Source organism: Vipera ursinii (assembly GCF_947247035.1).
Source record: "Vipera ursinii genome assembly, chromosome: 2".
NCBI classification, from domain to species: Eukaryota; Metazoa; Chordata; class Lepidosauria; order Squamata; family Viperidae; genus Vipera; species Vipera ursinii.
This window is the reverse complement of record NC_139513.1, coordinates 228,256,424-228,278,575: the sequence shown is the minus strand read 5'-3', so window position 1 is coordinate 228,278,575 and position 22,152 is coordinate 228,256,424. Positions and strand designations below refer to the sequence as shown.

At 36.0% G+C, this 22,152-nt stretch overlaps 1 protein-coding gene across 1 annotated transcript in view; it reads right to left on the bottom strand.

Annotated features, from left to right (window-relative positions):
• PCSK5 (proprotein convertase subtilisin/kexin type 5) overlaps nucleotides 1-22,152 on the bottom strand; it is a gene marked incomplete at both ends in the record, with an annotated part of 224,946 nt that overhangs the window by 36,515 nt on the left and 166,279 nt on the right. Inside the window, 2 exons of the mRNA XM_083351165.1 lie at nucleotides 2,547-2,683; nucleotides 3,965-4,064. Coding sequence (XP_083207291.1) covers nucleotides 2,547-2,683; nucleotides 3,965-4,064 — 237 coding nt within the window. The remainder of the gene's footprint in view (nucleotides 1-2,546; nucleotides 2,684-3,964; nucleotides 4,065-22,152) is intronic.

The following is a 22,152-nucleotide window of genomic DNA, read 5'->3' as shown; positions in this document are numbered from 1 at the left end:
GGCATGAACTTCAACCTGAGTCTGCTTTTCTGGTATTCTGATGGTGGTAAGTTAATCCTTTTATGTCCAAAATCATATCCTGCTTCCCTAGGGCTGTGATGGATGACTGTTGGATTATTTGGTGTCAGGGATTGTTGATTCTAGGGATCTTTTTCTAATCCAAGCTTCCTGGCTCCAATCTTTCTGACAAGATTATCAAATCTGCATTTCTGCAGACCTGGTTTCTGTTTGGAGCAAAGAGACTTGGTGTGTGTGTGTGTTGGTTTCTGCATTTAAGATCCTTTAGGAAAATATATTCTGCCTTTTTAATATTTCCCAAAATATTTCTTTCTCTGGATTCTTCCCACACTTCCTTCCTTCCTTCCAAAACAACTCCTGCAATCCCATGATTCCTGCATCCCTATCCTGGTCAATGTGTTTATTCCTGCTTCATGAGTTCCTGCAAACACTTCAACTTTGGTGAAGATTTGTAAGGTAAGTTGAATAAACAAAACCTACCATAAATAAGGCAACTGCCTGCTGGCTGGCAAGCAGCTTCCCCTTCCCAAATCCTATGCTGTTTGCCCATGTGCCCTTACTATTTGCATACTGCATGACAAAGTCTCAAAAGTGCATATTTTGATATGTATATGTTCTTTTGTGTACAGTATAGATTTGAGATATGTGATCAAATACATTTCCTAACCTACTTGTAATGTAGGCCATTTCTACACATATTGATTGAAAGAAAATTTTCCATGGACATCAATTACTCTGACATGGTTTGCTTGTGGGGCTGGTTTACCTGGCTGTGGACATTAAGATCCTCATTTTAAAAAATTGCAGAAAACATTTGATTCCAGCCTAGTCTGGAAATCTATGGCATTTTTTTCCTGCTCTATCATTCAATACTTTGAGGATATAGCTACCCAAACCTCAGATATCTCTGGCCTGTTGCAGTTTTATTCAATAATAAAAATCAAGACAATTTATAAGTCCACAATATAATATAATCCTTTGAGGGTTGGGATTTTCATTCTTAATATTTGGGAAATATAGGGACTATATCAGTTGGGGTAATTATGCAAATGAGGTGTGTCTATGTCACATACACACTGGATTTCTTTTTTAAAAAAAACTTTAGTAAGGGGAAGGGTTTTGTAATTGGATACTACACTTTCTATGAGCTTTCTGCTTTGAAAGAGTGTTTTGAAAACATAATTAAAATAAGCTGCAACATGAGGTGTTGGGAGGCACATGGAGCCCTAGGATCCCTATGGGGGTCTCTTTAGCCCCAAAAGGTATATGACTTCAAAAGGAGTTTGGCTTTGTGGAGAACTGGGAAATCTAATAAGATTAAATCATCCAGAAACAGAATTGCTAAGCAGACTTTGGGGTCACTTCGATTCTTAAAATATCTTGTTTTCTCTCATAAACCAACACTATTATTTTCTTTTAAAAATGTGCTTAACTAAATTAATGAAGGGAAGTCGTAATAACATAAATAAAGATTACTTCTATCCAAAGAGCCTGAATGTAACTTCCATTTATTTAATTCATACTGGTTTTAGAGTCATTAAGATATATTCAGTGCAAAATTATATTTGTATATTTTCCATGCATTGTCTAGCTGGATCAACAACTTGTGGACATTTATTATAGCTGGAGCTGACCCATCCACTTCATTTTATTAGAAATTATAGACAACAAGAAATATCAGAATTACATTTACTTCTGCGTGCATGAATTCTGGCAGACACTCTTTAAATAAGATAAAGTTGTTACATGCATAATATGGTTTCAAGGGAATGGTGATCAAAGAAATCGCACGCAGGTGTTTTTTTTCCTGTGCTCATTCCTAATCCTTGAATGTAAAATCACTGTTTATGTAATTTGATTCAGAATTTTCTGTGTCAATCTGAAAAGCAATGTCTTTAGCTGAGGACAAAGCCATAGCAATGGTTAATACTGAAAAGTACAATTAAATGCCTGCCTTAGATTTCATCGCCCTTCCACTCAGCTTTTTCTAAAGGACTGGAGGAAATAAAAAGCTTGGCCCCATCCTGTCTCCCAACTGGTAGTCAAGATGGCTTGTTCCTGACATTGGTTTTTAAAAAGATGGGATTGCTTATTATCTTTGGAACCAATGCCTAATTAATGGACATTCTTCTGATAGCCAATACTGAATACCTGAGATTTAGTACTATAATATATTGGGCTTTCTAGTATATGGAAAGAAGAGATCAAGTAAATATCACCCAGACCAATGTTATATGTATCTACTCATGTGTTGGAATTTTCTTTTTCCTTAAAATCTTTTGCATATCCCTCCCCCCCATATATTCTGGAAGATTATTTAGGTGTTCAGACTGGAGAGAGAATGGAATAGGTGAGAAGAATTCTTCCTACCTCATGTTAATCAGTAGAAGAACATTAGATTCCAGACACACAATATAAATAAAACTGAATTCCCACAATTGCAACAAAATCCCATGGTTATTTTATTCTCTAGATGCTGTGGTATAATTAACAGAAAATAAATGGGAGGAAAAAAGAGAATGCCTTACCTCTAGCACAGCTAGTGCATTCATTAGATTCACTTCCACTGCATTCCATACAGGACTCATGGCAAGGCTGACACTGCTTGTTAAATTCAAATTTCCCTCTAGGGCATTGAACAACGCAGCGCCTGTCATCCAAAACTCTACTGCAAAAAAAAAGTGGGGAACATAACATTAGAATTAAGTAACTGAAGAATAACTTCCTTTTAGAGAATGAACTTAAGCCAATCTGGAGATCTGCTTCCATATTCAGTTATATTCCACATATTCTTTGTACTTTGCTCTATTTTCAGTTTGAAAACTATTTATGACACCTCACAAGCTAAACTTTGAACTTCAAATTGATCTGGCTAATTTCTCAAGCCTTTTATAAAACTCCTTGATACTGTTTCCCAAGAGGTGAGGACTATTGTCTCTTTCCAGACTTAGGGAGCACAAGTGGTTAGATCAAATGCAGCAACATATTATGTCAAACCATTTTTCATTTATGTTGAGCTACTGTTTATGTTTTATGCTGGTCCTTATATTTTCATGTAATATTTTACACTGATGGTTGTGAACTGGGGAATCATTTACGCTTGTGCAAAACATTCAGGTTTACAACATTCTCCAATATCACCACTAATATTTCTTATTAATTTATCTATAAATAATCCAGAGGACATCACACATCCTCGTTTACTCCTTGTTCTATGATGAGACATTTACTAAACATTTATTCATCCTCATGCATACTTTATTTCCATTATATTGTTCTTATCTCATTCACTAAACAATATTCAGCTCCACATTCATGGGAAACTAATTCAAAACCTTTCACTCTCTACAAGATACAGTAAACTTTTCTTATATAAAAGTGCTCTTTGTGTTTATATGTTTTACTGAACTTTCATAACTTATTACTATTTTACTTAGATCCTTATTGTAACTCAGTTCTGATTCTGAACTTGGGCTGTATCTGATAGTGGGGCCCAAATTGTGAAACAGATTTTTCTGCAGGAGATTTTGTTATATTAATGTCTAGAATTTTCCAAATTTCCATTGGAAATGCAAGGGAGCCAGAGGAAAAAGTATGTACGTGATGAAATTATTTACTATTGTGTATTCCTAAACTTTTTTTTATCAACTCACAGATATTGTTCACCAGTGTAAATATAATTTCTGCATTTCCCCAGGTTTTTCAATTTCATTTTTTCCCTATATATATTAAGGAACAATATATTTTTCTCCTTTCAGGATGAGAAGCACATTATGTATGTCATAAGGGGCAACATAAAATGGTTCATTCCAGTCAATGATGGATTATAAACTCAGATTATAATTGTTTTCTATCAGTTCACAAAATAGCTTGAATTAAATGCAGTAAACATGGATGGTATTGTAACTCCTACATGGATAGAAATTATTTAATAAGAATGGCTTACTTTGCATTGCATACAATGCAGTCCTTCGAAGTTGGTCCTGTACATTTAGAACAGGAAGCGTCACAGAACTGGCAGTGACCAAGAAAATCAATATATTCTCCTATAAAATAAAGAGTTTATTTATTACTAAATTTCTGGTTGATTTAAAGTCACATGCTATCAACAAAACAAAACAAAACAAAAGGTATGGTTATTTGCTGAAATTTGCAAATGAATATGGTATTACAAATATTTCCTGGAAAAGCTGCTTACAAAGGAAGTTATTTTAATTCAGTATTAGAGTAGAATGTGTCTTGAGCAAAAACTTACAGCATCTGCCACACAACACTCTAGACCAGGGTTCTGCAACCTGGACAACTTTAAGACTTGTGGACTTCAGCTTCCAGAATTCCTCAGCCAGCATAGCTGAAGTCCACAAGTCTTAAAGTTGTCCAGGTTGCAGACTCCTACGTCTAGACTTAACAATTGTTGATAAGAATGACAAAAAGTCGGAATAGTAGACATTGCAATACTGGGAGACACCAGAACAGGAGGGAAAAAAACTGGAGAAATTACAAAAATATAAAGACCTGCAAATAGAAGTAAAATGACTGTGGCAAAAGAAAGCAAAGGCAGTGGCAATAGTAATAGGTGCTTTGGTGCAATTCCAAAATAGCTGAAGTGTCACTTGAACTCTATCAGCATTGACAAAAATCACCATCAGTCAATCGCAAAGGTAGCTTTATTTGGAATTGCTTACAACCTGGATGATACTTTCAATACCACCAAACAACAATATCTGCCTATCCCAGCTCAATTGAGAAGAACTCAATGGGTAGGGGGGGAAAATTGCCAAATCCAGTCTAAACATCAGCTGACAATGTGACCAATCATAATAATTTAATAGCAGGAATAATCATACAAATAATTCTTTCTTGGAGTGAGAAGATGTTGATTATAGTGTGAAGCTGAAAAACACTGCACATAGAATGCAGCTCATAAATTTGGATTATGTTGCAAATCTTCAGTACTGAGCATCAGAGGAAGAATCAAAAGCATTCTTTAAAATAGTAAATAATACGTTATGGATGTAGGTGGGCGTTTCCAATGTAGGAACAAGTAAGGTATTTCCCTGAAGGCGTAGATTACTCTTCCATTCATATATTACCTAGTAATGTAAAAGAGAAAAATCTTCTATAGAAACTTTTAGTAAAATTTTAAAACATTTGTAAGACTATTGGAATGGTGCATGTAACTTTTAAAAACTTTACATACAGGTTTCATACAAATTAGCATGAAAGGTTTTCTGAAACCTGAATAAGAATTTAAATGAGTTGGTGTATAGTTTGGAAGATTTCATTATAACTTATGCCAACAAGCCATTCACATGAGCTGAAAAAACAAAACAAAATAAGAGTCAGTTATGACTACCTGAGGTAGGAGGCATGAAATAACTAATAAAATGGTAGAGGAGGTTAAAAAATGAGAATATTATATTAATTTATAAGGCAGTTTGTATAGAATGTGACATCAGAGATTAAAAAAAAGCTGAGGATGGGGAAAATGGAATATATTGTTTATGTTGATAAAATAAGGGCATTTATCTTCTAGAAAAATAAGTTAGGTCTATTGGTTACAGCACCAGGCTAGAAAGCAAAAGACCATGAGTTCAAGTCCTGCTTAGCCACGAAACCCAGCTGACTTTGAGCCAGTCATTTTCTATCAGCCTAACCCACCTCACAGATATGGGGAAAATGGGAGGAGGAAGGTGTGCTGGGTATATTTGCTGCCTTGAGTTATTTGTAAAAATAATAAAGGTGTGAAATAAATAAACCAATATACAATAAATAAATATACAATAGCTGATGGGAAATAAAATATTTTGAAAATGTTGTCAGTATAAGAAAAACCCAAATATATTTTGGACAAAAATGGTCCGATTCAGCATAAATAAGGGTGTAGATAAGCAAACCTATTGGAGATAGATAAATGACACCTGTCTGGAGGAATTTCCTTCACAAAGTTTTTTTAAAAAATTCCATTTATATCCCGCCCTTCTCCGAAGACTCAGGGAGGCTTACAAGCTTAGCAGTAGCCTTCATTCTATGTATATGCCTGCTTATTAGGGCTTTCATACACCCCCCAAGCGGCATTATTACAAAGTCAGCTTAATTGCCCCCAACAATCTGGGTCCTCATTTTACCTACCTCGGAAGGATGGAAGGCTGAGTCAACCTTGAGCCTGGTGGGACGCGAACCTGCACTAACTGCAGGCAGCTGGTGTTACTTAAGGAGGCATTAGCCCACTGCTCCACCAAGGCTCTTGAAGTTGGCTTCAAACACAGCTGGAATTCTCTGTAACAAATGAACTGCTCTGCATTGGGGATTTGCAAATATTCACCGAATTCCAGGAACCGTTAGCACATTTGTGTCTCGCAAAGAAAAAGAAAAAAAATGAATCTTTCCACCTTGCTTATTTTTTTGGCACACATTATTATTTTTTTCTTTCTTTATACTGTACCATAATGACTAAGAAAAACATTCAGGAAGAAATGAAGATATTTACTCATTTCTACCCTGGACAGAGCAAGCCACGCTTTGATTTGTTCCAAGCTTGGATATATCTTAGAAAAGAATAACTCCCCTGCCATACATTTGTACGTCAGGTTTGCTGTCAATCAGATACAGCTAAATCCCAGGTTAAATTGGTTATTTTGTAGAGATTAAGTGACTTTGTAGAATAAAGTAGGATTCTTTCAAAGTACTTGGAACTGAATTTGTTTCAGTTCTGGTGGAATGTTTAACCTCTGTACTAGTTTGCTCAAGCCAGAAAGAGGAGCAAGGAAGGAAAGAAGGAAGGAAGGAACGTGATCATAGCATCCTATTAGTGGGATATTTTAGGAACTGGAAAAAAAAGGTGGAAGTGAAAAAAGTCAGATGACAAATAAGACAGAGCTTTGCATAGAGCGATGAAGCTCAAAATGTTGACCTGAAAATCCTCCTGTCAGTGGGATGTAATTTTAAATTTCCTAAATATTGGGGGTTAACTGGCATCTGGCCTTTTCACAATAGAAATGCAGTCCAGGAAGGTCTCATACTGTTCTGTACCAGCCTGCTACCGGCCCTGCAGAAAAGGCAGGGACAACCCCTTTTACAAGAAGGCAAGAGGCTGGAATTACACCTGCCAAATTTATTACTACAAAAACAAACGGAACAAGACAAACCAAGAAACAGGAGCTTTAAGAAACATGAACCATCCGAGCGGTTGCCTTCAGCAAACTAGCCCTCCCACACATTCCCCTTATATAGAGTTCAGGGCGTGGCTTCTCTCTGCCTCCTTCCGAGGAGCCCCATTGCCTTCCGCTGTTTACTCCTAATTGACTGCCTCCTGCGTCGGGCGTCCTTGAACAGGGCCAGCTGTGGGTCATCTTCATCCACGCTGTCAGGCTCACATAGCTGGGTCTCCATGGTGACCAAGTGTGAGGGGCCTGGCTGAGGGTTCTCATCAGCAAGATCTTCAACCCCCTCAGCAAGGTCTTTAACACCCCCCTCCTCCTCTGAGTCGTCCGACCCAACTGTCGAACCCACAGGCTGACCCTGAATCACAACACATACTAACTACACTGCACAACCACAGGGGCCAAGACATCCTTTGCAATTCTCAATAGTAACATGAGTAGCAGACCAAGCATGGCAATAGCAAAAGAGCCCAGGACAAAAAGCAGAAACTGAAAGAATTCATGCCTTCTTAAAGCAGCCCCAATAACAGCTGCACTGCAGAATAGCAACAACAGAGAGAAACACATAGGAACTTGGAGTTGCTGGACAAGGCATTGAGGGAACAGATTGAGCAAAGAGGCAACCAAGCCAACTGGAAGAAGACAGTCCTCAAAACATTGTTCATATGGTTTGTATCAGTGTGGTATTTGTGACCACGGGATTGTCTACATTTCTGTTTGTTGTTGATGGGATAAAAGAGTAAAACATGATACATAGTTGGATCAGTATCATCTAAATATGCCAGCCCTGAGACCCATGGTACTGTATACAAATATCCCTCTGATGGCTGTTGTTGCCATTCTCAGCTTCCACAACCTCCTAGTTTGATTAGAATAAAATGCCTACTTCTTATTTAATTACACTGTGAAAATCTTATAAAAATAGTAGTGATTTGCTAGTATTTGGCACTATCGTTGTATTTGCAGAAGCTAACTGGACTGAGAAACCAGTGGGTCAAAAATTCTAGGTTGATCTATTTCAGTCCAGTACCTAAAATAAGCAAAAATAAAATGTTAATATATGAGAAGGCTAGAGGGAAGTACTGTCTTTGAAAAGAAGCTGAATTATGTGAATAATTTTGCAGGTTTACCAGCATAAAACAAAGCTCAGATGGTGTGTATAAATGAGCTACACAGGTGTGAGCAATCTGTTTTCCTGAAAGGTATTTACATTTCTGCATCTTCTTCACACACACACACACACACACACACACACACACTTCTCCAATGCATGATGTAAAAAATTAGGATCTTACCATGTAATAGTAGAAGTACATTTTCTTGCCAATTTTTGATGGAGAATGAAGGAAAGGGGTGTGTTACATTTTCAGAAATCTTATCATAGTTACAAAATTTAACCTTGCTGAAGCCTGTCCCCTAATCTAGAAAAACAAGTTGAAAAAAAATTCAACCTTCATGTTCTGTTTTTCTTTTTAGTTGTTTGTATTTATGGTTATTTCTCACGTTTCCTCCACATCCTCAAAGTAGTTTATACTGTACAGGAATTATCTTTCATGTCATCTCCGCAACAGCAGCCATGTGAGGTATGTTATGATGTTAGAGCAGTATTTTCCATCATTGGTGACTTTAAGATGTGTGGCCTTCAACTTCCAGAATTCCCTAACCAACTATGCTAATTTTATTTCACATTGACTCCATCCTTGTACCAAATTACAGTAACATTCTTTGAAAAAAAGAATGTAGTCCAGGTTCCATAACTGACTGAAACATACTTCTACATGACACCTCATGCTTGCCTGGGGCTGGAATGAATTTGTGGGACTTGAAGTGTCTCTAAACTCAGACTTATAAATAGACTTAAGATAACTGAACTTAAAACCCATTGCTTCTTTTATAATTGCCAGTCTTCACCACTACCATCATTTCATATATTCTCTGTCAGTCTACATAGTGCCAGCATACAAAACCAGAGCATGTTTGAGAGCTTTGTTACAGCTGAAGTTTACAAAATAGTTAAAAATAATACCAAGGGTTATTGTCTTTTCAACAAGAGGAATGGGACCTGTGCTTCGCTGCAAAGTAATATGTACTTTATTAATACTGCTGCAAAAGTTATAAAGCAGAGAGTGAAAAATATCCCTCATTTTCTGTTGGTTGCTCACTCAGCCTGCCCTATCTGTCCCAAATATAGCTTAATAGCAATGATATATATTAAAATGCAAACTGTAGCAGCATTGCACAATGATCTTGATCTTCATTGATTTTATACCAATACGAAATGTAAAGTTATCTTTTTCAATATAAATTTCATATGTTTTTTCCTGGCATGAAATGGATCTATGTAACTGTGATGTACAGAAAATATTTTACTATTCTGTACTACTCTGCTACTTTACTACACTGATTCTACTATACTACAGAGTGCTGTAAGAATATAATTATGCTGCAATTAAGCTGGCATGTAATTATGCCAACAGTACATTGTGCAAGAGTTTCATAGCGCAATAAAAGTTGACAGCAGTGTAATGAAAAATAATGTTCTCACTGACAGTTTCTTTGGGTGTCCTTTGGGGCTTATAATAATTTAATTTACGTGGCTATAGAATCTGTCATTAGACTTTTGGCTTCATATTAAATCATATGTTAGCCACCAGCAAAGTTTTCTTTATAAAGTACAATTATATGTATGCTTTTTTAAAGAGTCAGTTTGGTCTAGTGATTAAGAAGACCAGGAAGCTGTGAGCTCTAGTCATGCCTTAGGCTTGTAAGTTGGCTGGGTGACTTTGACTAGCCACCCTCTCTCAGCCTTCAAGGCTCTGGTGAGGAGGTGGTCAGTCAATTCCTCTTGTAACCAATGGATCAACACTTGACTGATCTGAAGAAAAGTGGACTGTGCATTTGTGGGAAAATGCCAAGGAGAAAAAGTATATTTCGCTTTCTGTTGTTTTCTTTGGTAGGTTCATTACATTGGACAGGCAGTATTTACTTTTCTAAACAGATTATGCAGTAAAATTATAGCATTGTACTTCTCAAATTATGCACTCAAAAAGTATACTGTATATTCTCATACTTGTTGCTTCAGCATTTAAAGTACAGAGCACAATTAAACCAGTTTCATTGGCTCATTTCCTATTTTTGTATGAAATATTTGGTTGACTGTAAATATGGTGAAGTTGCATATCTGCAGCATTTGGAGAACTTTCAAGAAATTCTTTTAATAAAACTTTCATTTTAAAATTATTTGTCCAACACTAAGCTTGGCTGACAAAGGTAGATCTGGATATTTTTCTTGGTTGCTTTTAGCCTTAGCTGAATGTCAGAAACCATGCAAGAAGGTTGATCTGATAGAGTGGGGAATTTTAATAGCTGTTTAATAGCTTCAGTGACTTTTGAGCAAATCTATCTGTCATGAGATAAGAGATGTTCTCTTAGCAGTTTGTAGCATATTAAAGTACATGACCCAAACTAACTTGACAGCATCATGAACCGATGTAAATGCTGCAGAGCCTGAAACTAATGATTTTCAACTTCTTCATAACAGATATAGAATTTAGAAGTGAACGGAGTTGTGGTTATTTACTGTATATAAATTAAGAAAATAGTGAAGAGATCTAAATCATTTTAAAGTAATGGTAAAGTGGTTGATGCAACTCAGTTGGAAAATTTAGGTACATGTTCATATATATGAGTAGGAAAAACGAATGGCAACAATTTAGAATGGGTGAGGAAATCTGTATGCGAAAACATCTGAATGTTCTTGAAGACCAGAAGATAAACATGAACCAGGAATGAAATGCAGCTGCTGAAAGGCAATGCAATTTTGGAGCCCAGGGTCATGATCACAGGAAGTGATTATTCTATTTTACTCCTTGATCAGATCCCATATTCATGCTGTGTTCAGTTTGGGCACCACAATTCAGAAAGGCAGAGACAGAATGAAAGAAGTTTAAAGAAGTTTACCAAGATGGAAAGGGGGTCTGGGAATCAAGTCCTATAAGGAATGGTGAAAAATTATTTGTATGTTCAGTACCTTACAGAAGAAACCATTGTGGTAAGATGTGGTGTTGATCAAATATCCGAAGGGTTAACACATAAAGAAGAAGGGGCAGATATTCTTAGTTCAAAATCATTTGTTTAAAAGTACTTGGAAATAGAATGAGGAGGAAATTCACAACTGTATGATATTTCATTCAGTTAAGCAGACTGCCCCATGTGAGAGATCTTCAATCAGAGGTTAGACAATCATCTGTCAGAAATGCTTTAATGAATCCTGTACTGAGCAGGACATCAGATAAGATTTGCTGTAAGGTCACTTCCAATTCAACCAGTTTATGATTATCTGAAGTTGATGTTGTCTGTGAGTGAAGGATAGCCCAAATCCACACTATAAATCAGAAACATCCAGAGTATCTTTTAATTGCTGCTGCAAAGCTTACATCTGGGGCCAGAGTTTTCCTGGCAAGTTCTGGACTGTTGCTCAGAATCTCTTAAGGCTTTTTCTAGAAAAATCATCTGAGAACACATGACATCTTGCAGACAAATCTATCTTTTCTGCTGTGCTCTGAAATATCAGTTGAGTGGAGTGGGATCTTTAGAGGGGAGTAAAAAAACCTTCAAGATTTCAATCATGACCATTCAATTGAAGCCCTATCTTTTGTTACACTTTATAAGAGGTAAAATGTGGTGGTTTTGTGTGGTTATGACAACCATCTCGACTTTTTTTGATGACCTCCCCAGCTGCCTGGGGATGCCTCCAGTCAGATTTTCCATTATATCATGCACAATCATGAATTCTATTTTTACCCCAATTCCTAGTATAGAGTTATCTGCCTCTCTGCATAGCTGAGCCCTTTTCCAATAACTTCTGTAACAATATATTTCGTTTATATTCTTCTGATTGACAAAATCATATATTTATTTCACCTATAAGGCTCTCCTTTTGCCACAAACTTTGAGATCTTATTGCTCTAATCTTTGGATTCTGCTTCTGATATAGGGTAGAAGGAGAGATATAGTAGGCTGCAATAAGGAAAGGAAACACAGTCAAGGATATCTCTAGGAGTGAGTCATAAGGACAGTTTTACTCCTTCCTGATTAACTGCAATCTTTGGGAGAATGACTTAGTAAAATAAACAATAATAATGCAATAATAGTGATTATTCCTAGGTTTTAGAAATGAGGTCATGAATGCTTTAGTTTGGATTGCTAGTTGAGCAGAAGATTGTGCTCTGTGGCCCAAAACTCACTGAAATTGACCACTGGTTGTGTAGCTGCAGGAGGACTTTTTTGTTCATGCTGATGAACTAGACCATTCTTTGCTCTTCCACTGTGAAAATGCTGTTTCACTAAATTATCTTCTGATAGAATCAATGGTGCTGACAAATACACTCACTTTTATTGTAGTAGTGAAAGCAACTCAAAATTCCAGGATATCTCAAAAAAAGAAGAGAGAAGGAGACAGAAGACACAGCAAAGACAAGGCTCATTCTTTTTCCGACTCAATTCTTGCTTCATATTCAAAAAAAGTAATTCCCCACCTACATCAAATCTATAAATATTAAAACGTTATCTGCCCAATGGAGGCAGGTCCTCCTTAAATCTATGTTGCTGAGAGTAAAGCTCCAGCTGAGAGATTGTAAAGTATGCCTATATTTTGTGAAAATATATTTTCATAACTTTGCAATATAATTTGGAGTTGTCTTTTTCTCTCTGCCTCTGTCCCTTACCTGCTTTGGGACATAAACTTACTTAATAATTGCAATTAATTAAGGCTCTATAAAATGAAGGAAACCAGGAAGAGTTTTCAAGGTTTCAGCAGAGTAAAAAGACATAATCAGAATGCCGGGTCAGACTTCTGTGGAATTGCTCAGAGGCCAGATACACTCACTAGTAGTTCAAATTATCATGCCCTGCTGATGTTTAGTCACCAGCCTTTACAGAAATGTGAGACTGTTTTTTTAATGATAGATGTATTTGTTCATTCCATGCTGAACCTAGAAAAGAAAACACTCATTATTTCTGTCAACCTTTTTTTTGTTAAAATAGTAACTAAACCACTCAGATCTACTGTTTCTGATTAATGCTGTTGCCATCTTATCTAATAGGTATATAATCCTACCTGGAAGCTACATTTATGTATTTATTTAGCTGGTGGCTTGTGAGGCTGCAGTATATAAAGTGATGCTGTGAAGCTGGTAGGGCTGCTTCACTTACAGTCATGGAGCACAGGCTTTATTTACTGTCATGGTGAAGGACATTCACTATCCAATTAAAAAGAGGATATAAACTATAGCCATTTGATATAAACTGTCATTGCTTATTTAATGCTAAAAGAATTTCACCAATTTGAAGCAGAGCAGAGTCAATTCATACATGCAATTAATTTCTGTGTATATTAGAATAACACAGAGTTTTCAAGCCTATTAACATCTGGCCCTCACTCAGGTTATCCCATAATTATTTAAATCCTACTATGGCATAAACATTATGACACATCTTTGGAGAACCATACTTTTGTATGTTCATGAATTGATCCTTTGTATGAAGTACTGGACATTCCATGGATAACTTTAGTTCTCTCACTGGAAGGGAACAATGCTGGACACAAAGTCAAAATAAGGTGACAAAGAGTACAACTTTTCATTAAGTTGCAAATTTGATGAGTGACTATAGCTTTCTCCAAACTGATTCTATGTTCTTTACAAAATATTATAAAATCATTTGTAACTGTCGGTGTCCCTGTTACTTTGGAGATAAATAAGAGATTTGAATATTCTTCTAACCCCAAGACCAATGGTTTAATATAAAACATTCTTTCAGTTTATTTAAGCAATTTCTGTTTAGTACCACATTATTTGTTTAAAAAAATTAGGAAAGGGGAAAACCCCTGAAAAAATAACATCTAAGCAAAATTATATATATATATATATATATATATATATATATATATATATATATATATATATATATATATATATATATATATATATATGTAGATCTAGAGTCTCGGGTTTCTTCCCGCGTTCCTTTCATCTTCAGAAAGTTGTGGCGATGTTTCGACGAAATCCCATCCGTCATCATCAGGCCGGAGTGTTCCTCCTGCTGCTTCCAGGAGCAATGCGTGGTCTGTCTGTTCCTTTCCTTCCAACTGCCGGTGGGGCTGGAAGTTGGAAGGAAAGGAACAGACAGACCACGCATTGCTCCTGGAAGCAGCAGGAGGAACACTCCGGCCTGATGATGACGGATGGGATTTCGTCGAAACATCGCCACAACTTTCTGAAGATGAAAGGAACGCGGGAAGAAACCCGAGACTCTAGATCTACACATACAGACACCCGCGAGAATCTACGAAAACATATATATATATATATATATATATATATATATATATATATATATATATATATATATATATATGCACACTTTACTAGGCTTATGGAGAAAAGGTTAATTTAATAGAAAAATTAAAATGTAGATTAGCATTGATTTTGGCCAATAACAATTACAATACTACCTCTTTTTACAAATGACATTTGAACATTTTACAGATGTACAGTATTTTTCAGTAAAATGTATCTAGATTTAACAATGTTAATATTTTTAAAAATTAAATTCTCTATATTAGTGTTAAAAGCATTTTAACGTATCCAAATAAAATCTTTACAACTCAATATATTATATCACAATTTGGAGACACACAAACACACACACACATGGATTTGTTTGCATGTGTGTATGTGTTGTGTAATATTTACTTATATAATATATCTATACCAGGGGTGTCAAACTGCCGGCCCACGGGCTGGATGCATCACGTGGAAGCTGTGCCCACCCCAGCTCTGGCAAGGGGAAAAGAGTCGCAATATGTCATGACACATCACGTGATGTGGTGAGTTTGACACCCACGATCTATACCATTAATTTAAATTGTGGAAGCATTATTTTCTAGTTCTTTTGTCATGTAAAAATAAGGCAGTCCAGACAGTAATAATACAACCAGAACAGATAGTCATGAGAATTTTTGCAAATTGGGCATGTGTGGCACTAACCATATCACGCTTACTATCTCTTCTCAGAATATAAGCCACCACCCAACTTACATAAAGTTACATCAAATTTAATTACTTTTGAAAAAGAATGGACAGTGTGTGATTAATTGAAATGCTATTAATTTCTAAGAAATTCATACGCAACTAGACCAGGGAAGCATACCTGACTTTTCCCCATGTTTACCAACCATTACCAAGTCAAAAATATTCTACCTCAGCTACAGGATAGGTATGTAGGAGCTTTATTTTCTCATGGAATTTGTTTTTCACTCCAGCCAATTTCTTTGAACTTCTCTTTTTTTCTCCTTATTGAGTCCATCTCTTTAAGATCTTAGTTTAAGTTTTAGAATAAGAGATGGTAAAAAAAATGTTTAAAATATTGTCTAGAATTTACTTTGGACAAATGCCTCTCTCAGGTTGTGTTGGTCTTCAGTATATTTGAGAAAAGTTTTTTTTTCTCCATTTGAAGTTTTGTTAAAATAGCATAGGATTGTGTACATTGTAACTATGTTATGCACACTAGAATTTCTCCTACATCTACCTTTTTCTAGAATATAAATAATAATAAAAAAAAGATAGCCGGCTGGCTTTTGTACAAATCCTAAAAAATACTCTTGAGACTATGAATGGCAGTATCAAAACATCTTTTTGCTAGTCTGTTAAATGTTTCAACTTGTAATAATAAATACTGAGGATTTTAATGAAATGAGTTTCCAACGTGATAATTATTCATTTTAATCTTAAAAGAAATTTATTTTCTAAATAATTTGGTGATAAACTAGATGATTTTTTGTGCATATTTATTTATATAGAAAAGAGGTTCATTTCTATATAATTTGTAATATTCAGGAAGCCCTATTTTTCCAGGATAAATCATTTTTATTTCATTTAGATCTGTGCTATGTACAGTAAAAACAATTTAAAATTGCAGAATTATCTTAAATTATCTGATACATGAATGTTTTGAATATTAATTAAAAGAATGCACAAATTATATTTTAATACTATTTTTAGTATTAAAATATAATATAGAAAATATACTATGAAATTTGAAACTTGTTTTGGGGATTTTCTCTACATATTATATGGTAGCAGAAAAGCTTTAGGTTTAGTACTTAAAGTTTTCTATTATTGCACAATAATAACAAATTATTTCACTCTTGATGGAATACTGATAATGCATGCACCTTAAGAGTAAAATTTGGTTTAGTATATTAATTCCACTTATAGGTATCAATCACACAAATGTTTATACTAGTACCATTGTAATCTGAATATCATATCTATTCATTTTTCAGAATTGCTGAAATCCAAAGAATTACTTTTTATTCAGAAAGCAATATATTATGAATGTATTGAGCATACTACATATAACATAATCCACGCATGAGTCTATTTATACTTACTTGCTGAAGGGATATTGAAATCCATACATGGATATGAGATAATGGATGTGCTCATTTTATTCACTTTTAGGCAAAAAAATCCCACAAGCTCTGCTTATAGACCTTATTTTACTAAACATGATACTATTTGCTGGAATATTTGGCATATCCATGTATGCATCACAGTGTAATAAATGTATGAAATACTTGGTAGGAAAAATTTGAGTTTCAGAAAGTATCAATAGAAGAATTTGATGTTAGCTAAAGGAAGATAAATGATAAGCATAAAGGTACAAAAAGTAAATATCTAAAGAGAAATATCAACATATTTTTTGAAAATTCTTTTTTAAAAACTGATATTTTTTTGCTGAAAATAGTTTTGGGATTGAAATTAATTTGGTCTACTCATATTTCTCAATATATATTATATGGACTGATATTTGATTGCTACTTACTGTTTTTTGATTCCTGATAAGAGTATTTGGTTCACTTAAATTAGATATTATTTATTAAAATTATTTCATTTAATTTTTATATTTAACTTGCCTGATCTGAAGTCATGGCCCATAGTCAAAGAAATATATTGGTATCAAAGTTTTACAAGTGCACAATCTAGCTTATTGATATTGGTAGATTCAGGCATACAAACTACAGTTAAAAGTGGTGGTGGGGATAAATTGCATTTTTCAGAGTTTATTCATAACAGAATAACACCCTAACACTTAGAAACATATTTTTCAAAACATACTGGTTGATCTGGCCAGAATTCTGAAAAGTTGTTGGAGAATTTAATTGTAAAAAATTGAATCCGAGCAAATGCTATCCAACATACAATCTGACTAAAAAAATGCAGACACCACTATAATGCAAGCAAAGCATGAGTTTTGCAACAAAAGATGTTATTTCTTTTCAGAGTGTCTTATTAGAGTTCTTCTCATTCTTATTACATTAGGGAAAAAAAGACTAATGCAAGTATGTTTTTTGTTGTGTTTTAATCCATTGTAAACTTGTGCTGTATTGTTGGCGCACTCTACACATCTTCAAGGGAAACAAGCAGGAAAAAAAAAAGGAAAGCAGATTTTTGTCAAAAAAAAAAAATATATCCAGGCATGTCCTTGAATTGACAGGAAGTCGAATGACTTTAATTTGGCATCAAATGCTTTGGTCACACCCTACTGACACTGTGATCCCAGATGTTTTTTTTCTGAACACCCAGTAATGAAAGGTAGGTTCGTTGTAGTTTTGTATCTGAAGTTCCAATATAGAGTTCACCGCCTCCCCAAGGGGGAGAAAGATAAAGAGGGAGAAAAAAGGTGGTTTGGGAGGGTTTCCCCTTTTTTTTAATAATATGGATTAATCTATAAGTCTACAGGAACAAGAATGCCTGGAGAGAAGCCAAATCAGCCTTTTAGTGTACATGTTCTGCAGCAAAGTTGCTGAAGTACTTTCCGCTGGCAAAGATTATTTTTTTTCACTAGCATACAGAAGCCACCTTCTGCCCAAGATTCTTCCGTTGCTTCATGAGGTCATAGAGAGTGGAAGGAGGTTGAGGTTTGAACAGCATGGTGTCAAGTAGAGGGAGATTTAATTGGTCAGACAGGCAAATTTGATAGAAGAGATCGATCAGGAGCAGGTAGCAAATAGGAGATTGGGTTTCCATCAAAAGGAATTTCAGTCACAACAGCATTCAGGAAAATACATTGTGTTGTAGCAAGGAGTGATTTGTATCCATTTATGTAAGAAGGAAAAAAAAAAAGAATCAGAAAAAGAAATATTAGAAAACAGTGAAAAATGCAGTCAGAAATATCTTATTGAGTATTATGAATTTTAAAAAGAATATTAAACAGAAACACACAAGAATATACACATAAATTTAGATCATACTGAATTTAATAGAATAGTATTCTGATTTTTTTTGTGCTCCCCAAAATGCTTAAAGTGAAGATTCCCTTGCTCACTGTGCAATTGCAAAGGAATTTGTTTATTATGTCCATCCGAATAATTTCTTTTTAACTTATTCACTTGTTACTTTATGGAGAAAAATCTTAGTCTGATTCAGGATGTAATGCATAATTTTCCTACAATTTAAGAGAAAAAGTAATAAATATAAGTTGGGTGGACTGTACTGTTTGATCATTCACTTTGGGGAAAATCCAGAGATAAGTAGCTGCCAATGGAAGAGCATTTGCCAGGGGAAATAGATTTTTTCTAGTCTAGCAGCTCCTTCTAACCCCCCCCCCAGTTCTATTATAGAGCGATTGGAGGCTGCAGTTGGGATGATTCAAAGGGCAAATTGAATATTATCCTGTCCTTGTGAAGAACATGAGTTTTCAATCTGATTTTAAGTCCAGTCCCACATTTAGATAAATCTGATGTCCTGTTTATCACAATCCAAGATGCTAAGCACTTTTTCCAGACAGTCAGTTAAAGGGATCTTGCAATACTTGTTGATTTAGCAATTTTACTGTGTGCAAAAGTATGTTATTTTATACATGCTTTTTAAAAAGAGAACTATGAAATAATGAGGAAAATAAAATAAAATCACTCTTGAAACTACTATGTGCATGAAAAATATTGCTCACTGAAGTTTTGTTTTCTGAAATTCATTGTTAGTGGCAAATGCTGTGAAGCTCATTGAACATAAAGATGCTCTTGATAGCACTTACGTATATTGTTATTGAGATTGAAAGCATTATGTTGTTAAGAATCTTGCAACATTTTAAATGCTATTTAACTAAAAACTAAACTACAGTAAAAGGGATCACAAGCAGGGGCCTAGCATAATGCATACATTAATTCTCTGTAAATTCAGAGTTCTGCATATATTACTGTGATCATAAAAAATCTTGCAGTTGTACAGTAAACCCTTGATTTAGCAGACCAGTGGGAAATGAAAGTAGATATCCATTAAATCCAAATGTCTTTTACAGAAGCATATTTCATGTATTTTATGCATATTAGTTTCATAAATGGAAAATGGGATTTTATCCATGTATAGAAACTTATTGTGTCTGTGCATTTGAGGTCTTCTAAAGGGTTTTAATTTAGGGTTTAAAGGTAAAGGTAAAGGTTCCCCCGCACATGCATGCTAGTCGTTTCCGACTCTAGGGGCCGGTGCTCATCTCCGTTTCAAAGCCGAAGAGCCAGCGCTTGTCCGAGGACATCTCCATGGTCATGTGGCCGGCATGACTAGACGCCAAAGGCGCACGGAACGCTGTTACCTTCCCACCGTAGTGGTCCCTATTTTTCTACTTGCATTTTTTACATGCTTTCGAACTGCTAGGTTGGCAGAAGCTGGGACGAGTAACAGGCGCTCACTCTGTTACGCGGCACTCGGGATTCGACCCGCCAAACTGCCGACCTTCCGATCGACAAGCTCAGCATCCTAACCCACTGAGCCACCGCGTCCCTTTTAATTTAGGGTTTACTGTGGTTTAAATAATTTGATTTCCAAGTCATAGGTTCCCTTAAGTATCAGGAAACTCCTCTCCTCACCCCCAAATATAGCTTAAAATTATTCTGAGAATGTCATGAGAAGCAATAGCCAGGATATGAGTTATACATCTTAGAATAGAGTATTTCAGTTTGGAGGAAATTGTTGGATACAAATCATGAAAAGAGCACCTGGACAGGATATAAAACAACCAGAACAGGAACAGAGGTTAAAAAAACAGATCACACAGTTGATCAATAAGTTGTCAAAAATCATTCAGCTACAATGAAAGGAGCAAGGAGAAAAGCTGGTGGCATACAATGGTAGGTGATATGAAAAACTGAATGTAGGAGCAGTTGTAACTGCAGATGAGAGACAAACTTATCTGAAATCAAAGGGTCACTGCAAATTTTACACATCATTAAAACAAGCTGAGACGTTGCACTGTTTAGCATTGAACGTAGTGTTTCTTTAATGCACTTGATGCTTACCCCAAGGTGCTTGCAGATATTTGAACAAAACTAAAATTCTTTTAGTAAACTTGCACTGTTTGCTGATTAGCCTGTATGAATTTCTTTCCATTCAACAAAAGGATTTAACAAGATGCACTATGATCTGCTACACCACTGTGTATCTTTATTACAGCTGACTCACTGTGGATACTAATGAAACCAACCAGAAGTTATTGCTTGTTCTGCTATCTCAGCCTATCTTTATAAGATAGAGAAAACATAGAGGCCATGACTTGTAATTTTTTTTGCACATTTTCTTAACAGCACTTTTGCTCTGGTCACATAACCAGAAGGAAAAAAAATCAAGAAACTTAAGTTGGTAGAAATTTTTTTCTGGATTTTTCCCCCTTGGCTAGATCTGGCACATTTTCAAACATTTATTTATTTAGTCAACTTCTCTCCCAAGTCCAAATTTGGCCACATTCTGTTCTATTTTCAGATAGATAGACAATATAATTTCTTCAAAGATTCCTTTGGATTGGAAATAAAAATGATAATAAATTTAAAAGAAGATACGTTTACATAGATCCCAATGGTGATCATTTTCTAGGAATAGCAATATGGCTTTTGCCTTGTTAAATTACTTTTTCATAAACAGTTGGTGAAATCTGCCTATCCCTGTAGAAAAATCCTAACACTCATTCCCAAGCCTGCTTCTGTTTTCTGCTATGTTCTCCAGTACATAGATGTACTGGTCATACCTGACCCCATAATTACGTAGTCTACTGCAGGGGTCCCCAACCCCTGGGCCGTGGCCCACTACTGAGCCGTGGCCTATTCAGAACCGGGCCATGTGAGAGGCGGACTGGTGTGCGAGCGCAGCTCTACTTGCGCTTCTCTTCTCTCTTCTGTGAGTGGAGCTGTGCACGCGCATGTGTGCACCGGCTCACCACTTGTGTGGGCCAGTTCCCCTCTCCTCTCCCAGGCTGCCAAGCTGCCTGCTTCCAATGCTCCAAAAGTGGAGCGGTGAGAACAGAGGTTGAGTGGGGATGAGTATGCCCTGTTCAGTTTTGCTGACTCACCGAGGCTCCGTGTGCAGGACACCTGATCTGCTTTTGAAGTGTCAGGCAGCCTTGCTGAGTCTGAAGGAGCAAGAGACCCCACCCCCCAAAGGCTGCAAACAGACAAAAGACTTTGGAGGAGCAATCTCGCACTGCTTCAGGTCTTTTGGTGTGGAGAAGCCTGAAGGAGTGCAAAAATGTGCCCCAAAGTCTTCTCTTCTTTCTTGTGTGAGTGGAGGTGTGCACGGACATGTGAGCCCACCGCTCGCACGGCCCTGTTCCCCTCCCCCCGCCCAGTCAGGCCGCCAAGCCGTAAAAGTTGGGGAGTGCTGGACTAGTTGGAGTCTCCAAATATTGTCGAGTCATATCCTTGAATCTTTGTAACACATCTGGAGGATTAAGATAGCTGGCCTTTGAGAATGAGGAATCCACTATATTGTGAAAGGCTTGAAAGGAACCCAATTGTTTCTGTTTGAGGATACTAATTTTTTTCAGGGAGTTGATGCATATACTCACACACTATAGCAAAAGTTCAACTCCCACAATAAATAACAATTCTTTTATATGAGTGTGAAGGTTCGTTGGTTTCTGA